Source organism: Spermophilus citellus (genome assembly GCF_964194105.1).
Source record: "Spermophilus citellus genome assembly, chromosome: X".
Lineage (NCBI taxonomy): Eukaryota > Metazoa > Chordata > Mammalia > Rodentia > Sciuridae > Spermophilus > Spermophilus citellus.
The window spans coordinates 1,834,790-1,859,896 of NC_138190.1; the positions used below are offsets into that span (position 1 = coordinate 1,834,790).

The 25,107-nt window shown below is 41.4% G+C and overlaps 1 protein-coding gene across 1 annotated transcript; it reads right to left on the reverse strand.

Annotated features, from left to right (window-relative positions):
• Positions 1 to 677: 677 nt before the first annotated feature.
• LOC308638966 (uncharacterized protein) lies at positions 678 to 23,921 on the reverse strand (the record flags this gene model as incomplete). The annotated part of the gene is made up of 6 exons (XM_081276894.1): positions 678 to 802; positions 1,656 to 1,861; positions 2,782 to 2,842; positions 3,024 to 3,150; positions 20,498 to 20,549; positions 23,536 to 23,921. 6 exons carry the CDS (start codon positions 23,919 to 23,921, stop codon positions 678 to 680), a joined length of 957 nt encoding a protein of 318 aa, XP_081133020.1.
• Positions 23,922 to 25,107: the final 1,186 nt, after the last annotated feature.

Sequence of the window (25,107 nt, forward strand, 5' to 3'; positions counted from 1 at the left end):
ACAAGAAGAATCTTCCCAGTCCTTGGAAAAAAAGTGGGAAAATTAGAAGAGTTCCCATATTTCTCACATTCTCAGGGCTTCTCTCCATGAGTATTTTCATATAGGAGAAGGAAAGCAGGGCTGAGATGGGATGGGAAGCTAACAGGATGTATCAATCCTCCACATTCTGAGGATCCCCCCCCCCACCATGTGAGTGAAATGGTTTTGAAGGCACCAAGAAAAATGGAATGATTTTCCAAATTTTTTACTTTTAAAGCATTATTTAGTTAGATGTGGTTGTGTATGCCTTTAATCCCAGAGTCTCGGGGAGCTCAGGCAGAAGGATCACAAATGTGAAGCCAGACTCAGCAACTTAGGAAGACACTAAGGAACTCCTCAAGTCCCTGTCTTAAGATAAAAAGTAAAAGGAATCTGGCTGAGTTATGGAGGGCCCTCAGACTAAATCCCCAGTACAATTTATAGATATATAGGACTATCTATCTATCTATCTATCTATCTATCTATCTATCTATCTATCTATCTATCTATCAGAATCAATGAATCTTTCTTCTCTTTGTGACAATACTGATTTCCCACATTTCACATTCAAAGAATTTTTCTACAGAAAACTTACAACGTTAAAAGTGAAACTTTATTAACAGAAGACTTTGCCAATTGTTTTCATGAGTACAATTTCTCTACATGATGTGTTCCTTCATGTAAATGAAGCTGAACAGATGTAACAAAGGCTTTTCCACATTGCTTCCAATTATAGAGCTTCTCTCCAGTATGTGTTCTTCCATATCCTTGACGGTCACTGGAACTAGCAAAGGCTTTGCCACAAAGCTTACACTTATAGGGCTTCTATCCAGTATGAAGTTTTTCATGTGAGTGAAGGCCAGAGAACTGAATGAAGGCTTTGCCACACTGCTGGCACTCATAGGGCTTCTCTCCAGTATGTGTTCTTCCATGAATCTGAAGGTAACTAGATGTAGAAAAGGCTTTTCCACACTGCTTACATTCGTAGGGCTTCTCTCCAGTATGAGTTTTTTCATGTGACTGAAGGTAACTGAATCTAGCAAAGGCTTTGCCACACTGCTTACATTCATAGGGTTTCTCTCCAGTATGTGTTCTTCCATGTCTCTGAAGGTTATTGGAATTTGCAAAAGCTTTTCCACACTGCTTACATTCATAGGGCTTCTCCCCAGTATGTGTTCTTCCATGAATCTGAAGGTAACTGGATGTAGCAAAGACTTTGCCACACTGCTTACATTCATAGGGCTTCTCTCCAGTATGTGTTCTTCCATGTATTTGAAGGGAACTGCATGTAGAAAAGGCTTTTCCACACTGCTTACATTCATAGGGCTTCTCTCCAGTATGTGTTCTCTGATGTATTCTAAATAAACTGGGGTAAGCAAAGTCTTTCCCACATACCTTACATTTGAAACGTGCATTCCCTGTGTGTGTGATCTTTTGCCTTTGAAGACTTATGTGTGAAACAAAGGTTTCACGATCTTGTTTAAATTCATAGAATTTCTCTCCATGATGAGTTCTTTCATGTCTTCTAAATAAAGAAGGAAAATGAAAGGCTTCCCCACATATGTCACATTGAAAAGGTTTACCCACATTGTGTGTTCTCATGTGTCTTTGAACACTTGTGGAAGATGAGGCTTCACCACATTGTTGATATTCATAGGGTTGCCACCCAGTATGAGTATCTTCATGTCTTTGAATGTCACTGGAAATGAAGACTTTCCCACGTACTGTACTTTCATATGGTCCATCTCCAGTTTTTGTTAACACTTGTTTGTGAACACTTTTGAGAGAAACCAGGGATTGCCTATACTGTTTAAATTCACATGGCTTCTGAGATGTGATCTGCCTATGAAGGAATGAAGGGCATATGAAGTCTTTGGTACACATATAACAACCACAAGGATTTACTCTAGTTTTCTTTTCTTTTTTGAGAGAGAGAGAGAGAGAATTTTAATATTTATTTTTTAGTTTTTGGCAGACACAAGATCTTTGTTTTTATGTGGTGCTGAGGATCGAACCCGGGCTGCACACATGCCAGGTGAGCGCACTACTGCTTGAGCCACATCCCCAGCCTGGATTTACTCTATTAAAAGTTCTTTGTCCAGTAAAGAACTGGAATCTCATTGAAACTTTCCCCACACTATCTTCTTGGCCATTTAAGTTTACCACATGGCTTCTTTGAAGAATGACCAGCACATTATCAATGCTGGATTCATTCATGATTTTATACTTATTTATAGGTCCTAGGCTTACATTACTACCAACATCAGGTAAAGGCTAGGTTTCCTGATGTGTTCAAATTGCCTCAAAATCAAGAGATTGAAAGGAAACAACTCTTTGCAATGCAGCCTCTCTATGGTGATTATCCAAATAGTGATATTCACATGCAATTTCATATACTTTTGGCATGCCAAGTACTTTGAGAAGACTGAATATCTGTTACAGCTTAGTATATATTTCTGGGAAAAAATATTATAAGAATAAATATGGGCTGGGGATGTGGCTCAAGTGGTAGCATGCTTGCCTGGCATGCATGCGGCCCGGGTTTGATCCTCAGCACCACATACCAACAAAGATGTTGTGTCCGCCGAGAACTAAAAAAATAAATATTAAAAATTCTTTCTCTCCTCTCTCACTCTCTCCTTAAAAAAAAAAAAAAAAGAATAAATACTTCTCAAATTGTGCATACTTCTTGGGTTGGTCTGTTTTAAAAATTATATGACATTCTCAGATTCCCTCAAGAATTTCTCTTGTGAGTACAATTACCTTAGAATGCTCTCAAAATTTTTGATCTCATCTTCAATGTTCTTTTCATTCCATTTGTTTCCTAAAATGAGAAACCAGAACAATCTTTATGAATTTTTAGGAGACAGAATGGTTTGTCAAATCGTAGGTGCCTTTTATGCTGCAATAATTCAATAACTGATTCCCTTTTTATATTGTATATAAATGACCAAAATAAACATGAGTTCTCTAGTAGATTAATTTTAAAAAAACATAATTATTACCTATAAAAGCCAGGTTTCTGAGGATTTCCAGCATCACATCTCTGTAAAGGTTCTTCTGGGAAGGATCCAGCAATGACCACTCCTCCTGGGTGAAGTTCACAGCCACATCCTCAAAGGTCACTGAGATCTAAAATATCCCACAAATGTATAGTGGAGGCCAGGAGAGATTGACAGCAGAAGAAATGCATAGTCAACATGCTTGATGTCCATAGGATTCTATGAATGCCTGATTAATTGTATGATGTGGTCCATCAAATCCTTCCTGTAGTCAATTCCTCACAGACATTCCAACACTAGAATTTTGCCACTCAGAAGGCAAGCAACTTAGTGTTTTACTCCCTTCCTTTGGTGAGTTCACAGGAAGTGAGACAGGCTCCTGGGTCACTCCTAACTTCTTTCTTGGTTGCCCCTCTATTACAAGTTCTAGCAACCTTCTGTCCAGTGCAGAGCTGATATTAGCAACCCTGATGGTACTTACCCTTAAAAAAGAAACTGAATGAGAAGGAAATTGCTGGAATTATGAAACTCAGAGTTTAAGAGAGATTCTGCCAACCAGTGACTCACTGTGCATACACAGTTAATATAAACAACATGGCATTGACTGATCTCTTGATTCCTTGTGACAGTCTATTGTTCCATCTTTAAAGAAATGCCTAGAACACCCCACCCTTAACTTCCAAACATGGATCACTAAGAAGCTTCCCCTACAGACAACATTTCGACAACTTTACACTCAGGTTGTCACAATTTGTGAACTGGGGATTGAGTTCATCTTTTGTGATTACACCAAGAGAACAACTAGATGTTTGCAGGTACATTTCTCCAGAAAAAAAAAAATAGTCAAATAGTAAACAAGCACAATGATTAATAAACACAAAAATTTGATGGTTTCTCATGTTAAAGCAGAATGTGGTAAGATAAAATGATGGAACATGACTTAGATATAAACCAATGACCCAAAGATGTCACCTTGTCCAAACAACAACCTTGCAAAGTTTTATAAGTCTCAGCACAATTTTATTAATGAACAGCCGACACTAATTTCTAAATCTCATAGCAACAGTGAATGCACATCAAGTATCAAAAACTCTAGTGAAAAGCAGTCACTTCACTGCTATAAGTTCATGTAGCCCATAGCCTTGTACTGCTCAAGACACTTTGATCAAGATTGGGCCACATGTGCACTGGATGTCTGTTGTGAAAGAGTTTCCTCCTGCCTGTAATGATGGTGGTGCAAACCTGAGACAGAAGCATTTCCAGCATGGTAAAGAAGCAGGGTTGCAACCTAGAATCCTCACCTATCTAATACAATTTGGGTGGGAAACAAGCAACTCTATGTACAATCATAATAATACTATGATGTCTGCACTGTGATGGAGCAGCCAAAAAGATCACCTACAAGAAGGTGCTCCTGCCAATGATACACAACCATACTCAAGGACTTAAAACATGTCACATCCTGAGCAGCACAGTATCAGCAGGGGTGAGCAAGAGACCATGAGGAAGCCTTCAGTGGGCTGGCCTTCACAGGAGGGAAAGATGAGTGACCGCAGATGTCTTGGATACGGATCACATGATGGTCCAGGCAAACTGGAATCCAGGTGGCCAAAGGCACTACATCCTCAATTTTGTAGACAAAAATCCATTTAGTGTACATTCAAATGTGAAACACTAAAATACTTTTAATAAGCTCACAAGAAATTTCATGATATTTATTTATTTGTGATTAGAAATATTTAGAAAAAAATAAGTAGGGATTGAACATAGGGCACTTAGTGACTGAGCCACATCCCCACCACATATGCCATTTTGACACAGTACTCAATAACTTGCTCAGGACCTTGTGAGGGGCTGAGGCCAGCATTGAAATTTATGATTCTCCTGCACCAGCCTCCCCAGCTAAGGAGAATACAGTCATGCACCATTGCACCTGTGGAAATTTAGTTTTGCAAAAGAGCAAGTTATACAATTCTATACTGATGAGAATAAGGGAAAAATTAAAAACTCATAGTAAAATGACACAACAGGGAGCCTGGAACCATCTCAGTACTGCCATGAAGTAGAACAGAAATGGAAACACAAGCAGAACCATCGGAACAATGTCATCATGCCCCAAAGCCCTGAAAGTTTCCCAACAGGTACATGAAGCAGACATATAGAAGAATGCAGAGCAGCAAGCATGCTGTGACCTTCACTAGCCCTTCAGACTGACCCTCTCTGATGCAGGACACTGGCCTGAAATCTCAGTGCGAGAGCCTGGTCACTGGCTCCAGACTACATGCAGCACATCTTATCCAAGTTTAGGCAATTCCTACTAATATCACCATGGAAATATCTTAATGTCTTAACACCAACTCTCACTCATCTACATCAGAAGTGATCACTGTGAAAAATCAGCAGGAATTCCTTAGAAGGATTCAAGTAAACAAACAACCTGCATCTGGCAAGAGCAGCAAACTATTGTCTACCCACTCAACCACCACCTAAAATTTGATCAAGAAAGCTTCAGAGAGTTTCTTTTAGAAATCAGGTTTCAAAAACACCCAGGTTCAGGAGGCTGAGGCAGGAGGCTGGCAAGTTCAATGCCAGCCTTAGCACTTAGTTAGGCCCTTAGGAAGTTGGCAAAAGCCTGAATCAAACTTAACAAAAAAAGTTAAGGGGAAAGGTGCTGGGGATTTTGTTCAGTGGTTAAGCACCTGAGGGTTCACTGCACAGTATGCTCCCCCAAATAAAACAATGGAGATTTCTGAGAAAAGAAGGATGCTCACAGACCAAAAGGAAACAATTCAGAGAGGCCTATGACACTCATGCTCAGCAGTGGTTGCTCACAGGCTGGGTTCTGCAGAGCAAAGGCACAGCAGAGCTTTAAACAGCACCACTGTGCATTAAAGCAGAGGACCCAGCACAACTACTCACAAAAACCAGACAAGTGAGTTTTTGCTGTTTCTACTCTTCTTCTTTAGTTTCTGGTGTATGGAGAAATGAGGCCAGGGGACACTGAGATCTAGCAGCAATGTTTTATTGGTGGCACCACAACCCAGAAAAATAATTTCCAAAGCCTGAGCCCTGAGTACAGCAGGGCTTTTGCTTTTATACATAAAAACTTTTGAGGACATCCAGGCAAGGGAGCTGGGGCAATATATTGAAGGGATAATTTTATGTTTCTTATATGAAAATAAGCTTGTTAATGGCCTAAAGACTCAGCTCAGACATATTAGGGACTTTTACTATGCTCAACCTGAAGAGGGATTGTTCTTTCTCTGCTACTTTGTTGGCTGTTTGTGCTACTGCATTACAGGTACCTGCAGCTGCTGCCAGCCTGCATGGTGACATGTTAGAGAGCACAGCTCCTGGGTGTCAGCCTGCAAATCCAGAGCCTGTCATCTCTGAAACTGTCAAAGTTTCCATTCTGTTCAATGACCCTAGCATTCAGGGAAATCTTTCAAAAGAGCTGAACACAAAATATTTACTAAACATAGCTCATAGACATAGTCTCTACACAAAGGCATGAAGCCTTCAACAAACAGGACCCACATTATAGGAGAAAAGAAAGAAACACATTTTTTTAATTTGTTAATGGATGGCTGGGGATGTGGCTCAAGTGGTAGCGTGCTTGCCTGGCATGCGTGCAGCCCGGGTTGGATCCTCAGCACCATATACAAACAAAGATGTTGTGTCCGCCGAAAAACTAAAAATAAATAAATAAATATCAAAACTCTCTCTCTCTCTCTCTTTAAAAAAAATTTGTTAATGGAACTTTATTTATTTGTATATGGAGCTGAGAATCCAACTCAATGCCTCATGCATGCTAGGCAAATGCTCTACCACTGAGCCACAACCCCAGCCCCAAGAAACACATTTTCATTCACTTATCAAAAAAAAAAAGTACAAAGAATACTGACACACAGGAAAACATGACTCATGAATGGAAAATAAAGCATTTTAAATTGACCATCCTCGAGTAAGATAAGACTCCAGAATCCCTGGGCTAAATTTTCTTTCTATTCATTTATTTGTTTATATTTTGTACCAAAGATTGAACCAAGGGTTGCTTAACAAATAAGCCACATCGACTGCACTTTTTTATTTTTAATTATTTCTATTTTGACAGAGGAATTCTCTAAGTAGTTCAGCACCTAAGTTGTTGAGGATACCTTTGAACTTGGGATCCTCCAGCCTAAGAGTCCTGAGCTGCTGGGATCAAAGGGATGTGCCACTGTGGTGGCCCTAGGCTAAACTTTCATTAACTGTCTTGAATTATTAGTATGCACACACCTAAAACAAAACCAAAATACATCAGGAAGAGACATACAAAACTTCCCAGGACAATGAAGAATATACTGCTACATTTGGAGACATCACCACAACTCTGTTGGTCTGTGAACATGTAGCAGAGCAACAGACAGGAGGGCTTCGCTGGACATTAGTCAACAGTGAAAAACACAGCCTTCTCAGGATCACAGTAAAACTCCCCAGAACATGCCCCATTCTGAGCCATAAAACTCACCTCAACAAGTGTGCAATGCAAGTGAAATCCCAAGTATCCTCAAAGAACATGAAAGTTCAGAAATCACATCAGAAGCAGCTGGAAAACCACTAAGAAGTGGGAGATGCAACACAGGACTCTAAACAGACACAGGAGGAAGAGGTGACTAAGGGGCAAACTTGACCATGTTGAGAAAAATAAAATGTACGAGTCCAACATGGGAAAACAGCATGGCTGGTGCATTGGGGTCTCTGCAGCATCCAAAGCACATTCCAGAAAAGAAGAGATAAAAGCAACCATTGAACCTGGCATTTAGGGAAAGCAGAGAACGAAGAGCAAGGTAAGTGTAAATTAAGTACAGGCAGGAAACAGAGGGTGTTGGTGAAACCACAATCAAGAAATCAGCAGTCTGCAAAACCAAGTTCTTCCTGAACATCAGCATCACTGACAAACTAATATGTGGCTAAGGAAACAGAGGACAGGAGTGAGGTTATGGCTCAGTGTAGAGAGCTTGCCTAGCACCAGTGAGTCACTGGGTTGAATCCATACCAGCACATCAAAGTAAATAAATATAACAAAGGTATGAGAACTACAATAACAATAAACAAATAAGAAAACCAAGGACAAAAAAACTACACATTAGGATTAAACTAGCCAGTGTTACCATCCATGGGCTCTTCAACAATATCATGAACATGTGCTTGACAAAAATCTGATAACTTAGAGGAACTGGTCCAATAATTTGAGAGAGACCACCTTCTACAGCTTACACAGAGATGAATACACAAAACACATGAGCCCTTGCCTACTGAAGAAAATGACTCAATAACTAATTCCCATCAAAAAAGTGAAAGGTATGGCTCTTAGACATCATACAGGCTGCCACACAAACTCCAAAACAGCCACCAATTTTATACATTTTTTTTCTAGAATGCAGAAACAGAGTAAACACTTTCTAATTTCTTTTGAGGCATATGCTGCAATATTATCAAAATTATGAGGAAGCTATGAATTACTCCCATGATCATAAATGCAAAATACCTCCACAACATTATTCAACTGAATCAAAAAATAACTAAAAAGAACTATATACCAAGTCCAAGATGTTGAAAATAATGGAGGCTATGAGCTGCAGAGAAGAGGTGTATGATGTTTAATTGCTCACTTAAATTGTCACCTTGATCAGATTAGGAGATATAGATGTTTAATAGGCTTCTGGGTATGTCCATGAGGGTGTGTCTAGGAGGGATTGGCGTGAGAGATAGCAAAGTGGAGAAAGAGGATCCTGGCTTGGATGGAATAAAAGCTGGAAGAACAAGGCAGCAGCATCAGAGCAAGCTGGATTCTTCTCAAATGGCTCTTCCACTGCTGCTGTGATCATCTGAAAATATCAAAGTTCCCTTCTTCACTCTTTCAAAGCAGATTCTGCCAGGAATTCTCCAGGGAATTTCCAAAAGCACTGGATCACAGGCTAGGGTAGCACCATCAATCCCTCTTGTACTGAGCCTTCAGTATCTTGGGCTGCACATCTTCTACTTCTATAGCTCTCAAGTCTGCAGATGACCCCAGCTTCTTGTCATGTAACACAATCTAATAAATATCCCTTTTGTAATTGTACTTCCTCTCAATTCCTTTCATCTAGAGAACACTAATATATTATATAAGCCTACATTTGCTCTAAGAAATGAACTTTAATAAAGAAGTGCATAAACTATCACACTGTGGAATATTCATAAATATATACATGAGAAACAATATTATATACTGAATACCTTGTCCATATAATGCAAGAGTAAAGGAAACAGGAAGAGTTATGTATGCAAATATCAAAACCATAAAGAAAAGCAGGGAAACTTATTTTCAATACTGTTTCCTTTTAGAGAGTAATGGGTGATTTATCTCTAAAAGTCACTATAACTCCTGGTGTAGTGGTGTGCACTTCAAATTTTAGTAATTAGGGAGGTCAGGGCCAGAAGATGACAACACTGAAGCCAGTCTCAGCAACGTAGAAAAAGTCATCAGAAATATAGTGAGACTTGCTCTTAATCAAGAATTAAAATGGGGGAAAGAGGCTGTCACTCAGTGAGAGAGCACATGACTAGCATGAGTGAGATACTTGGTTTGAAACTTAGAACTACAAAAAAAAAATCAGCAAAATTAGGTAATCTGTACATATACTACTAAAACAAAATTTAAAATATATAAATAAACAGAAATAAAAAACACTGGGGATGTGCTCAATGGTCAAGTGCCTCTGGGTTTAATCCCTAGAGAAACACCCACCCACCAAGAAAATGCTTTCACAAACTTGAAACTGTTTTTTGAAGGATAACAAGCATGAGCAAGTCCCTGGATTAAATCCCAGCACTCAATACATAAGTAAATAAATCAGTGATAGTCCATTGTCTTGGGATGGGGAGTAAGCAAGAGTAGAGCATTTGATAACCATGCATGAGGTCCTGGGTTCAATGTGAAGAAGGCCACAAACACACACACTCACACACACACAAAGAAACTATACTAAAATACATTTCATAAATGACAAAAATGATTATTATAGAAAAGGTACAAATGAGAAGCATAAAATACAATAAAATCAATAGAAACACAATGTGATTTCTTACCAAGCTGATTAAAGAGACTGAACTTCCCCATGATTTACAATCTCTGAAAAAACCCTGAGCATGCTGTGAAATCCAGGGCCAGATGTGCTATGCTTTTTGGTGAAGTTAAGAGAAACTACTTCTGAAAATGGAAATACCAGACCATATCTAAGATTAGTCAAAATCCTGTACAGATCACAATGACTGTAGACAGAGTATTTATGTAACTCCCAAATTTCATAAGCTAACAGTCCAGCTCCCAAAGGGGTGGCCCAAGGACAAGGCACTTTTTTTAATATCTGTGACTGAACCCAGAGGCAGTTTACCACTGAACTACATCCCAGTCTTTGAAGTCTCACCAAGTTGTATAAAGTCTCCATAAGTTGGTAAAGCTGTCCTCAAACTTGAAATCCTCCTCCTGCCTCAGCCTCTGAAGCAGCAAGAAGTTCAGGTGTGCACTACTGCAACTTGCCATAAATCAGGATTCTTAATAAATAGAAATGTATGTAGACTTTTCATAAATCTACTTCTTTCTTCCTTCTTTCATAATATTTCATCATTTGGTTTTGAATAAATAATCTTGGGCCTGGGATAAGTGAGCAGATCATTTCAAACTGACAAAAGCAGAAATGGCTGATGCTGAGGGAGCAAACCTATTAGGCTCAAGGGGCAGGAAAGATACCTGCCAGCTGGGACATTCTCACATCTGGTCATGCCCACAGAAACATTCCATGGTCACTCTCCCGGGAGACCTGGACCATGACTCCAGACTATGAGGCTTTTCAGGTTTGCACAGCACTGCATTGGGGTGTTTGGATTTTATCCTCTGTGAGCTTTTGCTCTTTCACACTGTGAGAGAATGCAAGGGTCAGGAATCACTGGTGACCTGGCCCCTTAGCACCAGCATCCACAGGCTGACTCTCCACCTGTCTCCAAGGAATGTGAACAGAGCTTGGGGAAAACAAGATCCTAAGAAGTCAGTTGTCTAGATGAAGCCTGTTCCGGGACACTCCTTAGCCCCAAGCCCACATCTGATCCCCCACGAGGCTGTACCTCACACCTTAGGGTGTCCTCTAAGAAGAGCTGACTCAGGGCCTAAAATTCCTTGTACCATGCAAGGCACAGGATAGCTGCAGGCACATGGTGGCAGCCCGAGAAAAGGATAGTGGCTGTGAATATAGGACTCTCTGAGGTGTCCAAAGAAAACCTGGCTGAGAAAATCAGATTTGGTGTCTATACCTAAAAAAGATAAACAAGAAGCATAGGATTTTCGCAGGTGTGAACTGAAGTTCTCTATGAACTTGCTCTGTATCAATGAACCTTCAGACCACTTGACTTTGGGGAACTAGACCACCATGAGGGTATAAGACAGGGTTCTGTATGGTTGGCACAAATTATCTTGGGCTCTCTTAAACTCTTTCAAAGCCAATTACCTTAATTTCTGTATTAGTCCAAAATTCTCCAAACAAATGAACTTCTCAGAATATATTACTAACCTTACCCAACATATAACCACCATCTCCCAAAGCTAACAATGTAACAATGGACCTACAGAAGAAATTTCCCCTTTTTCACTGAAGCCACCAATCTGATGATCCTACGAATGCACTTGGTTAATGTATTCATGCATAACTTTCTTTTACAAATGTTCTTGTCAGTCATGCACAGTGGGGCACAACTGTAATCCCAGCAGTTTGAGAGACTGGGTCAGGAGAACTGCTACATTCAAAGCCAGCCTCAGCGACTTAGTTAGGCCCTAAGGAACTTATGTGAGATTATGTCTCAAAATAAAATATAAAAATGGCTGTGGATATGGCTCAGTGTTTCATTACCCCTTGGTTCAATCCCTGGTATAAAAAAAAAAAATGTAATCTCTTCCAGAGTAGGACACAAACATCATTCAGGATAAGTTAAATCCATGTTCCTGAGGATGGTCATTAATATTTGTGTCAAAATAAACTATTTTTTCAGGTACAATGGCCAGTGCCTTTAATTCCAACAGCTTGAGAGGCTGAGGCAGGAGGATCAGATATTCCAGGTGAGGCTGGACAACATAGCCAGATCCTGTCTGAAAATAAAATTTAAAAGGGTTGGGGATAAAGGGCAAGAGAATAAATCAGACATTATTATCCTATTTTCATAATGACAACATGACTGGTGTGAATGGACATTAGGTACAACCAGAAAAAAGAGAAGTTACAGTCTATTTATATATGATGTGTCAAAATGCATTTTACTGCATTGTATAAGCAGTAAAAACCAAGTAAAATAAATAAATAACTTCTGCCAAAATCAACAAAACAAACAACAAACAAAAAAGGGCTGTGGATGTAAACCAAGATTCAATATCCCTAGTAGCAATAACCCACTGCCTTATTTCATTTAAAGCAGCTATTTACCCGAACACAAGATGTGTCAAATGACTATTCTTTCCCCTCAAGTATGATATTCAGAAACAAAACAAGAGTGTTATTCTTGCCAGAGATAGTGGCCCAGGCCTGTAATCCCAGGGACTCAGGAGGCTGAGGCAGGGTGATCACAAGTTGGAGGACAGTGTCTAAAACAAGTGGTAAAGGATCTATTTAAAAAGGCGGGGAGGTTCCTGGGATTTCACTGATAAAGCTTCTCTAGTTTTGATCCCCAATACAAAGAGAAAATATTCATTGCAATACTTCACTCGAGGAAAAGTGAAAACTAATGGACTGTTCATTTGAAACACAGGAAGAAGAACAGATATTTGAGAATGATGGGAAGTGGAGAGGAAATGACATTTTAGAAGCAGGAGGAGCCCAAGGTTCAGGTCAGGATCTATAGTGTTACCCTTGTTTACTGTGACGGGTCCTTGCTTCCCCAAATGCTGAAGTATAACACCAGAGAAGCACGTGGAGAGTGCAAAGTGGAAGGCTTAATTGAGGGAGAGCAGAAAAGATTCACCCCCACCCCCAGGAGGAAGGGGACTGGAAAGGAGAAATCCCTGGAAAAGGAGGTCTTCTCCCTTTTATACCTAAAGTTGTCTTTTGTCCTCCACATTCCTGTCGTTTATTTCTCTTTATTGTGCACATGATGGGGGCTGTTGTTGGGAAGGCCAAAGGGTGGGAAACTGGTGGACTGGTGGGGCTGGGAGCTGAGATCTGGGCAGGAACAGCCTAGGGTGGTTTGATTAGCATCTCCCTGTTTTACTGGGAGCTACTTCATTAACCCTTATTTAGGACATGTCAGGGTCGTGGGACATAAATATTTCAATTTCTCAGCTGTTTTTCTGGTTTTCCCAGGCTCAGATTACACTCCATTTTCTTTATGGTTCCAGTTGGACCACATTAACCTAGCTACATAAACTCTTCTCTTTAAATCTGGCTTCACAAACAGGGAGATCCTAGCTAAAAATTAATTAAAGAGGGTTGGGGATGTACCTGAGAGGTCGAGCCCCACAGGGATTATTCCACAGAACCTCAAAGAAAAAGATACCTATATACATATATAGTATCAGCTGGTGCGACCTCAGGCCATAGTCTCAAAATTTTTGAAACAATATTTAAAGATATCATATATATCACACATATATGATATCTAAAAATAAAAACAGTTTGACATCGCCTTCTGCCCCCTGATCTTTTGAGGAGATAGCCTGAGCTAAGAAAAGAAGCAATTGTGTAAGGGTCTGGCGAAGCGTCGGAGAAGGAGAGACCACACGAGACTAGCTCCATGCAATGGCAAGGGGGATTTATTAGCGTTCCAGCGCGCTGGGACTCCGTGCTCACTCAAGAAGGGAGAGCAGCCCGGAGCCCAGAGCAGAGGTCAAGCAGAGCTTAAGTACACTTTCTGGAGAGGGTGGGGGGCTTTGCATACATCAGAACAAATCATCATGAGGCGCGGGAAAATTGAACAACAACTCTGATACATGATTAGTCCATTCATTGGCGGGAACAGGCTGGGCAGGGGTGATTGGTCACTTCTAAACTGGGTACACATTCAAACTGATTGGTTCGGGCCCTGTGACAAACTGCACAGGGCCCTAGGCTGAATGGCCAGTAGGGCGTTGTCTTAACTATCTCAGGAATCTGGGTGTAACAGAGGAACTTAATAGTACCTAATCTTTTACATTTCCATTCAAGGTTTCCAGCTTAGAAACTTTACCCTTTCAATTGGTGTTGGTGATTTGGCTCAGTGTTCTCTCCCCAGCAGAATGGAGGGGGAGGATGGGGGGAGTCAATTCCCTAAGGCAGCAATGTGGGGTTGAAATAAAATGAGCACCTTGTGCTTAATGTCCATGTTCTACATTCCACTATTAGGGAGTTCTAGGAACCGACCTGACTCTAGTGACCCCACACATCAGGTCATCTCTTTACCCCAAATCCAAACAGAAAAGTTCATGATGAAAAGCAGGAAAGGAACTTTGATCAGTGAAGCTACACCAGGAAGACCAGGGAACCTTGTCCTTAGCCCTCTCTTCAGGGCTGTCTAGGACTCTCAGGTTTTATAGAAAGGGCAATCAGTCATAGGCATGTGTGTAGAGGGCACACTGTATGTAGGTTTGGCGTCATTTGTGGCTTCAGACATCTGTGGGTCTCATAAAATGTCTGTGAGCTCATGGTCACGTGCCCCTTGACACACTTCACCCCACTGCACAGGCTGACCTGAACTGACCTCTCAGGAAGGGTCCCCTCCCTTGTGTTCGTTCCATGTCAGTGGTTCAGAGCCACCAACATTTTCAAGAAAAGCCACAAGCCACCTGCTCCTGCCTCGTAAGCACCATATCCCTAGCTGCTGACCCAGGGCTCTCAGCTTCCTGGGTTTCAACTGATAGTTAAACCAGAAAGAAACAATACACACATATACCTATTAAAAAAGAAAAGAAAAAAACTGAAAATATATGTAATGAGTGATAAAAGATTATAATACAAAAGATACACAATGAGAGGCAAAAAAATTCAATGGAAATTCTCCTTTCTTACAAAGGGGACTGAACTTTCCCATTATCTACACTCTTGGAAAAACAAAGAGCATTTTAGTAAATTATGTGAAATTCAAGGCATGGATTATTGTGGGGTTTTTTTTGGGTGAACTTAAGGAAAACTACATCTAAAATGAAAATAGTACACTGTATCTAAGACCAGAGAAAATATTGTACAGGACAGAGAGAGTAGAGAGAGCATTTATGTTACTCCCAAGTTTCATAAACTAAAAGGCCAGCTCCCAAAGGGGTGGCCCTAAGAGGAGGCACTTAGGAGGGAACAGTAATCAGGTGACAAGGTGGGAGTGCTCATGAAGGGGATCGGCAACCTTACTTACACACATATATCGGTCCTTTTCAGAAAACAGGTGTCATTTATTATTTCACTGATAAAGTATTCAGTGATTTTTAAATGATTACAGTTGGGTATTTTAGGTATTTCCAAAATTGTCCTTAAAACTTCCAATGAAGATGGGTGTGATGGTGCACACCTGAAACCCCAGCAGTTGGGGGGGGGGTGGTCAGAAGCCCAAGGCGATGTAGCAAGACCCTGACTCAAAAAGAAGAATCTAAAAGGGGCCAGGGATATGGCTCAGTGGCTAAGCACCTCTGGGTTCCATTCCTGATACCAAAAAACCACACAGCTAACATGAACCTGCCAAGTCCAGACAATAGCAACAACAAACAGTGATCCCCTGTCAATTTCATCATCTTGTCAAAGACTGTAACTAGTTTACATAAAATCAAATTCATAAGTTTATCCACCGCAATTTTTGTAGAAATGAATTCATTTCCTGCAGCAATAATGGAAGAAAGAGTTTCTCTGTATCTTAAGTGGCATTCTGGAATCTAGGACATGGATTTCAATTGGAAATCATTGAAGAGACAAGATCAAATCTCACCAATTTTCCATGCATACTCAGGGATAGCAAAAGGTAAATTAGATATTTTGTTTGTTTATTTGTTTGTTTTTCTGTTCTGTTCTTTGTTTTGGGTCCAGAGATTAAAACCCAGAGGAACTTTACTAATGAGTCACATCCCAAGACATAAGGCCTGGCTAAATTGCTAAGACTATCCTCAAGTTTGCAATCCTCCTGTCTCTGCCTCTGGAACAGCAAGGATCACAGGTGTGCACCACTGTACCTGGCTGTAAATTAGAATTTTTAACAATGAAAACATAACTATACTATTTTTTTAAGAGAGGGGGGGTGGGAGAAAGAGAGAGAGAGAGAGAGAGAGAGAGAGAGAGAGAGAGAGAGAGAGAGATTTTTTTAATATTTATTTTTCAGTTTTCGGTGGACACATCTTTATTTTATTTTTATGTGGTGCTGAGGATCGAACCCAGCACCCCGTGCATGCCAGACCAGTGTGTTACCCTTGAGCCAAATCCCCAGCCCAAAAATGTAGCAATACTTTTTAAAATCCACTTCTTTCTTGCCTCTTTAATAATAGTCCATCCCATTTGGCTCTGAATAAATAAACCTGGGCCTCAAAAAAGTGAGCAGATCATTTCAAAGTGATACACAGAAAGCTGTGGTGCTGAGGGAGCACACATGTGTCAGGCTCAAGGGGTAGGGAAGGTCCATGAAGCTGGGACATGACCTCTCCTGGTCTTGCTCCCTGAAAGTCTCTAGGATCACCCTCCCAGGGATTTGGATCATGACTCCAGTCTACGAGGCTTTTCAGGTTTGCACAGCTCTGCACTGGGGTGGGTGGTGCTTAGGCTCTGGGACAGATTTTGCTCCTTCACACTGTGAGAGACTAAAAGGGGAGGAGTCACTGGTGATCTGGCCCCTCAGCACAGCATCCACAGGCTGACTGGCCACCTCTCGCCAAGAAATGGGAACAGGGCTTTGGGTAAACAAGGTCCCAGGGAAGTAGCTGTCTAGATGAGGCCTGTTCCAGGAGATTCCTCAGCCCAGGGCCCCCAGCAGCTTCCCTGAGAGGCTGCACCCCACACCTCAGGCTGTCCTCCAGGAGGAGCTGACCCAGGGCCTGAAGTTCTGTTCACCCTGCAGGGACCAGGGCAGCTGTGGGCACTTTGTGGAAGCTCCAGGAGAGGACAGTGGCTGAGGACATAGGACCCTGTGAGGCGTCCAAAGGGAACCTCTGCCCAAGAAATCTGACATGGTGTCTGCACCTAAGGAAGATAAAAGGAGAAGCACAAGGTTTTTACAGCTGTGAACTCAAGTTCTCTATACAGTTGCATCTACATCAAAGAACCTTCAGAGTACTTGACTTGGCTAACCAGACCACCATGAGGGTGGAAAGGCAGGGTTCTGTATGGAGAGCAAAAAGTATCTTGGGCCATCTTAAGTCCTTCCATAGCCAGTTATCTTAATTTCTGTTTCAGACCACAATTCTCAAAACTATTAAATTTCAAAAAAATGTATGATATATGATATGTCAAGATCAATGTAATGTTTTGAACAACTAATAAATTTCTGATGTTAAAAAAAAAAACTAATAAATTTCCCAGAATATATCATTAACCTTAGCAGACATCTAGTCCCCACTACCTACCAAAGTAAGAATGTAATAACAGCAGACAGAGGAAATTTTATTTTATTTTTCTGTAGCCCACCAGTCTAATGATCCTACCAATGCATTTGGTTAATATAGTGATACACAACTTCCTTTAAGTTCACATAGGCCAGGCACAGTGGCACACAACTGTAATGCCAGCAGCTTGAGAGGCTAAGGTAGAAGGATTGCTAAATTCAAAGTCAGCCTCAGCAACTTAGTGAGGCCATAAGGAACTTGATGAGATCAAGTCTCAAAATACAATCTAAAAAGGACTGATCGTGGCTCAGTGATTAAGTACCCCTGGGTTCAATCCTTGTCTTTCAGTGTGGGACACACACATCATTTAGGGTCACTTGAATCCATGTTCCTCAGTATGGTCATTAATATTTGAATCAAAATCATCTATTTTCCGTAGCTGGGATTGCCAGTGCCTTTAATGTCAACAGCTTGAGAAACTGAAACAGGAGGGTAAGGACTTATAGACCACACTGGGCAACATAGCCAGACCCCATCTGAAAATCAAATTTAAAGACTTGGGGATGAAGAACAGAAGAATGAATCACACACTATTATCCTATGTGCATATATGACTACAGGACTGCTGTGAATCCACATGGAGTACAACCAGAAAAAGGAGCAGTGACACTGTATTTATGTGTGCTGTGTGAAAATGCATTATAATGTCATATATAACTAATAAAAACAAAATTAAGTAAATAAATAAATTATGTCAAGGAGGTGGGGGGCTGGGTATATAGCCCAGGATTCAACATTTCTAGCCTTTTTCCTTTTAAAGTAATTATTTTGACCAAACACAGGGAACTGTTAATTGATTATTCTTTCCCCTCAAGTATAATATTCACAAATAGAAAACAAATGCTTTCAAAAGTGTTCTTCTTGCCAGGGACAGTGGCACAGGCCTTGTTAGAATGGCCTTAGGCCTGAGCCTAAGAAACTCCATTTAAAAGACCTGCAGTTTCACCAGGCACATCCACAGATCCCTCCAGTAAGGCCTCAAACAAGTTCCTTCCCCTCACCCTGATAAAGAGAGTGAAGCACCTGGCAAGCTGTCCTTGCCTGATAAGAGGAAAAGGCAAGAGGATCAGGGTGGAGACCACCAGACTAGATGTTTCTGAACCCAGGGTAAATGATGTCACTGAGAAATCTGGTGGTAGCTGATAAGGATTGAAAGGGGGGTCAAAAGCCCAAAAATTTAGTATAAATGATAGAGCTGATGAACAGGGATTCAGCCAGCACAAACAAGGATGCACTCGAGCTGGAGAGCCTGCTGAGGACCTGACATCCCATCACTTGGCATCTTTCCTGAGCCTCTGTGAAATCCTCACCATTCTCAAACTCTACTGCCTCCTCTGGACCTTGGTGAGAGCTGCAACTCCTCTCTACAACCTCCTCCTTAACTGGTCCTCCGCTCCACCAGGAAAAGCCTGCCTTGGTTCCAGACCTGGTCACCAAGGTCTGAGTGTGTGCTGGACTCAAAGCTTAGGACTTAAGACCTTTGAACTTAGCATACAGAGGGAATGTCTGTCATTAGCCTGTCATGATTAAGTGTGTTGTGCAGTACTTAGAATGAATCTAGAATTGTTCACTGTGAATTAATTAAGCTAGAATTGTTTGTTGTGAATTGATTGTCTATGGCAATGCCTAGCATTAAGGATTGTTGTTATCTTGAGTAAGAACCTATACAGTTAAACTATATTGAGTAATTTGAGTGAATAGAGCATTGAAAGGGGCAGAAGTGTGTGTGGACATTCTTTATTTCTCCCCTTGACTGCATAAGTCACAGTTTTGCCCCCTCCAGACAGCCCTGTAATCCCAGGAACTTTGGAGGCTGAAGCAGAAGTGAAGCCAGATTTACAGATAGGTAGTTAGGCAAATTGGGTCTAATATTGAGTAAGATAAATAAAACAGAGGCCATTACAGAGAATGGAGTCCTGGCAACCAGAGCAGCAATTGAAATGTTAATGTCCCCAAGGCAGGAATCCATTCTAAGGAACTGTTAATCATCATCCAAAAGCCACCCCAGGCCCTTCCTGCCCAGATTACTCCTCCAGCCCACCAATCTGCCACCTTTTGGACCTTCCCACCTGCATTCAATCACTGCAACATAATGGGAAACAAAGTGTGGAAAGTGGAAAGGAGACTCTAGCTATAAAAGAGGGCAGACCTCCCCCTTACAGGGATTCCACCTCTTGGGTCCCCTTCTTCCGGCAGGGAGAAGTCTTTTCTGCTGTCCTTTAATAAACCTTCTACTTTCCACTCCACACTTGCCTCAGGGAGCTTCTCTGGGGATATACTTCAGCATTCGGGGAAGCAAGGACTCGTCACCCGTAAACAGCGGTAACAGAAGGATCACAGGTTGGAGACCAGCTTCCACACCCAGTGGGTGCAGATCTCAAAATTCAGTAAAAGTGGAGGCTGGGGATGTGGCTGATAAAGCTCCCCGGGTTTGGGTCCCCAATTAAAAGAAAATAACTAATCTCTCCAATATTTCACTAGATGAAAAGTGACAATTAGCGGACGGTGTCCATTTGGACCGAGTGGGAAGAACGAACGTCTGGCCGAGCTGTGAGGTGGAGGGAAGGTGGGTTTTAGAGGCAGGAGGCGCCTGCAACTTGGGGGACCTACAGCAGCCTCCGGAGGAGCTCCCCTGGGAGAAGGAGGGTGCATTTGTGGCCCCGCTTCCTCCACGTTGGGAAGAGTGGGTCGGGCCACCAGTAGGGAGCAAAGGGGACACCAGGAACCTGAGCCGCCCTTCCAAACCCAGGGAACCAGTGGACAGGGCCCAGGGCCACCCGCCAGCGGGGACTCGGACGCCTTCAGAAGCTCACCCACCTGCCGGGCGAGACAGGTGCTGACCGCCTACCTTCAGCCCTGGTCGCAAACTCACCATTTTTGTCTTCTGTGGTGACCCAGCGTCCTCTCCAGGAACCTCCGGGCACCTGGGACAGGCTGCACAAAGTCACCTGGTTCCCTGGAGCAGAGAACTCCAGGTTTGAAGATGAGGAGCTGCATCGCTGAGGGAAAAAAGCCCGCGAGAAGCCCGCCCTCCCCCTCCTTCTGCGCACTGATTGGACAGTTCCCCCAGGGTCAGGGATGAATGGCCTCCAGGCCCGCCTCTGCACGTGACTGACAGCCAAGATGACCCAATCACTGGATGAATTTGGCTAATTGACAGATACTTGGCCCCAGCCCTTTTCAGGCGGAGCTTTTCAGCTGCGCTGGGAACTAATCCAGGTGGGAAGCCTTGGCTTAGCCTCTGGTACAGAGGTGACACCTGGCGCTGAGCTAGGCTTCAGCCACAGAGTGCTTTCTGAGCATGGCGAGGCCCTGGGTTTAACCTCAACACAAAAACAAAGCACAGCTTCTCAGGGAGGCTGGGGCTGGAGGAGCCCAAGGTCAGTGAGACCCTCTCTTAAAATGAAAGCAAAAGGGTGGGGATGTAGCTCAGTGATCCAGGTCAAGCCTCACTGAGTTTATTCCTCAGTACCTCAAAGAAAAAAAAAGAAAAAAATATATATATATATATATACCTATCTCAAGCAGTGATCTACTAAGGCCCCTGGTTCGATCCTCAGCACCACATACCAACAAAGATGTTGTGTCCACCGAAAACTAAAAAAAAATAAATATTAAGATTCTCTCTCTCTTTTAAAAAAAAATACTTACAGGCAAAATCTGACTCCACAGGCTTCTCTATTGCTTCCCTAAGCCTGACTCGCTCTGAAGCTAAATAACTGTGTGTGTGTGTGTGTGTGTGTCTCAACAGCTTCCTTTACAATCCTTCCTTTTGCTCTTCAGGGTAATATAACTAAGTAATGTTCCGTTGAGGAGAGGTCACAAACATAGGCTTCTTATAATTTTGGAGACTGTGGGAATGCGTTTTGCACCCCACACACACCAAAGCCAGCATCTGAGATCTTTTCTCACAGTGTGTCTGTGATGACCAAGAAATCCTTCTTCTCCTTCCTGACTATATAATTACAATAAACAAACAAATGTATACACAGGGATTTCTTTTAACCACATCACGTGACGTCCCAAATAGAATGAGTGCACTACTAGTCCAAAGTAAAATAAATGGATCCAAATACATGATTCAATGAGGTTTATTTTAAAATTCCATGGTTGTATAATACTAAGTTAAACTTTTATTATGATTGTGAAACTTTCCAGTTATTTGGCTCATCCATAGTCCTTAATTCAGGAAATAATTAACATATATGTCTTATTTTTAATTAATATATTTTTATTTGCTTCTAATCATTTTTCTTCAACAGAAAACACATAAGTTATATTTCTTATATATGCTCTTATGCTCTGCATTTTATGGTACAGATATTTAAGATAAGTGTGTTTGATTATAAAATATCTATTTCAAGAGATATAACCACCAAGTAATGTCTAATTCTCAAATTTTGTACAAATTTTTATAAGATGATAAATAGATATGATTCTGTCAACAGAAATGTCCAACAGCTTTAACTATATTTTTATTGAGAAACTTATTAAGGTACAATAATTTGTTTAGATTCTAAGATTTACAAAAATTGTTCCAAAGTACACACAAAGAAGGATTTCTGGAGAAGGAAAAGAAGATGTTTCTACAGAGAGGAAACACACATGTTTGCTAGTATGATTATCCAGTTCTAAGTAAAAGAAAGAAAAGGATGTCTACTAGGAGGTCCTAAGAAGAAAGAAATCATCTTTGGGTAAATGAAAAGGTCTTTATATTCTTAATTTTCATGATGAAAGGGTTTTTCTAAATAAGGATATGTTTATATAATTATCTAGACAGATGACATGGAAAGTTAAAACATTTGAAAAACAGATTTCTGTATAACTGGACTGATTATATATATTTGGACTAATCAATTGTAGGATTTTTTAGGCTACTTCCCTGATTTTATTATGCTGATGTAAGCTAAGGTTTTTCTCCACATTCTGACATGACAGAGTTCATTAAAATATTAAACTTATACTTAAAGTTTCTGCTGTTTGACCAAGAACCAATTTATAATTAATCAAATTTATACAACCTTGATCAAAGAATAAGTGTTTTAAAATGCTGACTTATATTCCAATTTTGACACTTCTAATTGGAAAGTATATTTGACTGATTCAAAGATATCAGTAATTGCAATGATTGGTGCTGATTCTTGCATATCATATCTGTTTATTGGATGTTTGTGGGATTTGAGAAAACATTATATTCAAAATGTTCACCACTTTAAAGCCACATATGAGTTTTGAGCAATAAAACGTGCAAACATTGTTAGACATTTATTTGTATTATATACATTCTGTAACTGGATCTATAGTCTGTGAAACACTGTAAGACTTGTATACTATTCCCTACACTGGGAAGTAATTTTAACCATAATTTTAAAAGGACAATTAAGAGACACCTATTTAAAGAATAATATTCTAAGATATAAAGATATTCTGTGTAAAGAATAATAGTAAAGAGGAGACACAGGTGTAGCAAGGCCACAGGGACCTTGGAGACCTTCTTACCAGGTCCTTATTGTCGTCCCTTGATTGAAGCTGTGACATCCAGTTTTGTGGGAGTGGCAGCCTCAAACCTATGTGTGTCTGATGTTGAACTGTGGAGCCACCACGGGGTGAATAGGGAACCCCAGTCAGGGCACCTCTCTGCTCGGATGAGGGGTGCCTCATGTTGGGGTCCTGGTGTGGGGCTGTCTCTGGTTCACAGGGAAGCAGGATGCTAAAATCTTTTTTAAATTCCACACATTCATGAGACAATTTTGTACAGACCTGAGCAGTTTATTTATATTGTAGATGGTTTTTAGTCTCCACACTCTTGGTATAGAATAATATTTTCAGATCCTACACAATGCTTAATGGACTTGCAGCTATGTCCTGGGGAAAGGGGCAGACCTTTTATCTATATCACACAGAACAGACCTCTGGGTCCATCTGCTCAGGGCCTCAACGTCTCTTTGTTCCTCAGCTTGTAGAAGATGGAGTTGAGCATTGGGTGAGGGTGGTGTGGAAGACAGGCAGAACCTTGTTCCCTGCTGAAGACCAGAAGGATCATGGCTGTGGGTGAGAGCAAAGGGTGCTGAGTGGAAGGTCACCACAGTGAGGCGGTGCTGCAGAGGGAGAAGACATTCTTCTTCCCCGTCCCAAGGCCATAAAGCAGAGAGCAAGAAGTACTTGGCCACAGAAAAAAGGGATTCCAATGAATGCAAACATAAGGAGATGTCACGAATATCAGTGAGGGACAGCCAACACACCAGGAAATAGAGAGGTGTGTGGAGGAGGACATCCAGGAGGGCGAGAAGGATCATGGACAGTTGTCAATTAGAGCCATTAGGAAGATGAGAGCAATGCAAATAAAGAGGAAAGACTAAATCTATTTTTATATCTTTATTATTTGGGGCTGGGGATTGAGCCCGGGGTGCACAACCATTGAGCAACATCCCCAGACCTGTTGATTTTTTGACACAGATCTTGCTAAGTTCCTTAGGGCCTCAGTAAGTTGAGGCTGTCTAGGTTTGTGATCCCTCTCCCTCAGTCTGCTTGGCCACTGGAATTATAGCTGTGTGACACTGTGCCCAACAACACTGGTATCATACCCCTCTTCCATAGGTTTTTTTTTCTTTCCTTTTTTTTTTTTTCAATGGGGGTGTCCTGTGAATTGAACTCAGGGGCCCTCAACCACTGAGCCACCTCCACAGCTATAGTTTGTACTTTATCAGAGACTGGGTCTCACTGAGTCGTTTACTGTCTCACTATGTCTGAGGCTGGCTTTGAGCTCACAGTCCTCCTGCCTCAGCCTCCTGAGCCATTGGAATGAAGGCATGAGCCATTGCACCTGGATTTGTTTTGTTTTAAAATTATTTTATTTCTTTCAGTTACTTACACATGACTATAGAATGCATTTATGCACTTTGATATATCATACATAGATGGGATATCATCTGTCATTTTTCTGAGTGTGCATGTTGCAGAATCATATTGGTCATGCAGTCACCTATGTATGACAGTACCCTAAACACAGAGAGAAATCCAGCCTGGGTTTTCTGGCTTACTCCACCCAAGGATTAATCATGGGGAGAAAAGCTGAGTTGGAATTAAAATTCAGTGCTGTAAAAGAAGTTTAAGAAAAAACGGGACAAGCTGCAAACACGAGGATACACCTGCAGAGCTGCATCTGCTGATGTGGACAGTAGTGGGTCCACACACACAGAAGCGGCAAACTCACCACCTGAGCTAGGGGAGTGCTCAGTGCTAGAGCACCTGCCTAGCATGCACAAGGGAGGATTGGGTCCCTGGCACAAGAAGAAAAAAAAATAAACTCCATTAATAATAGGGCAAAGTATATTTTGAGAAGGTGCCTCTCCAAACAATACGTACAAACTACAAGATTTTATAATGCTCTTTAACTTGCCTATGTACAACACAACACATGAGACTTAGAAAAGAATGCGTGACACAGTGGTGGTCCCAGAGTCATCACCAGGCCACGAAGGC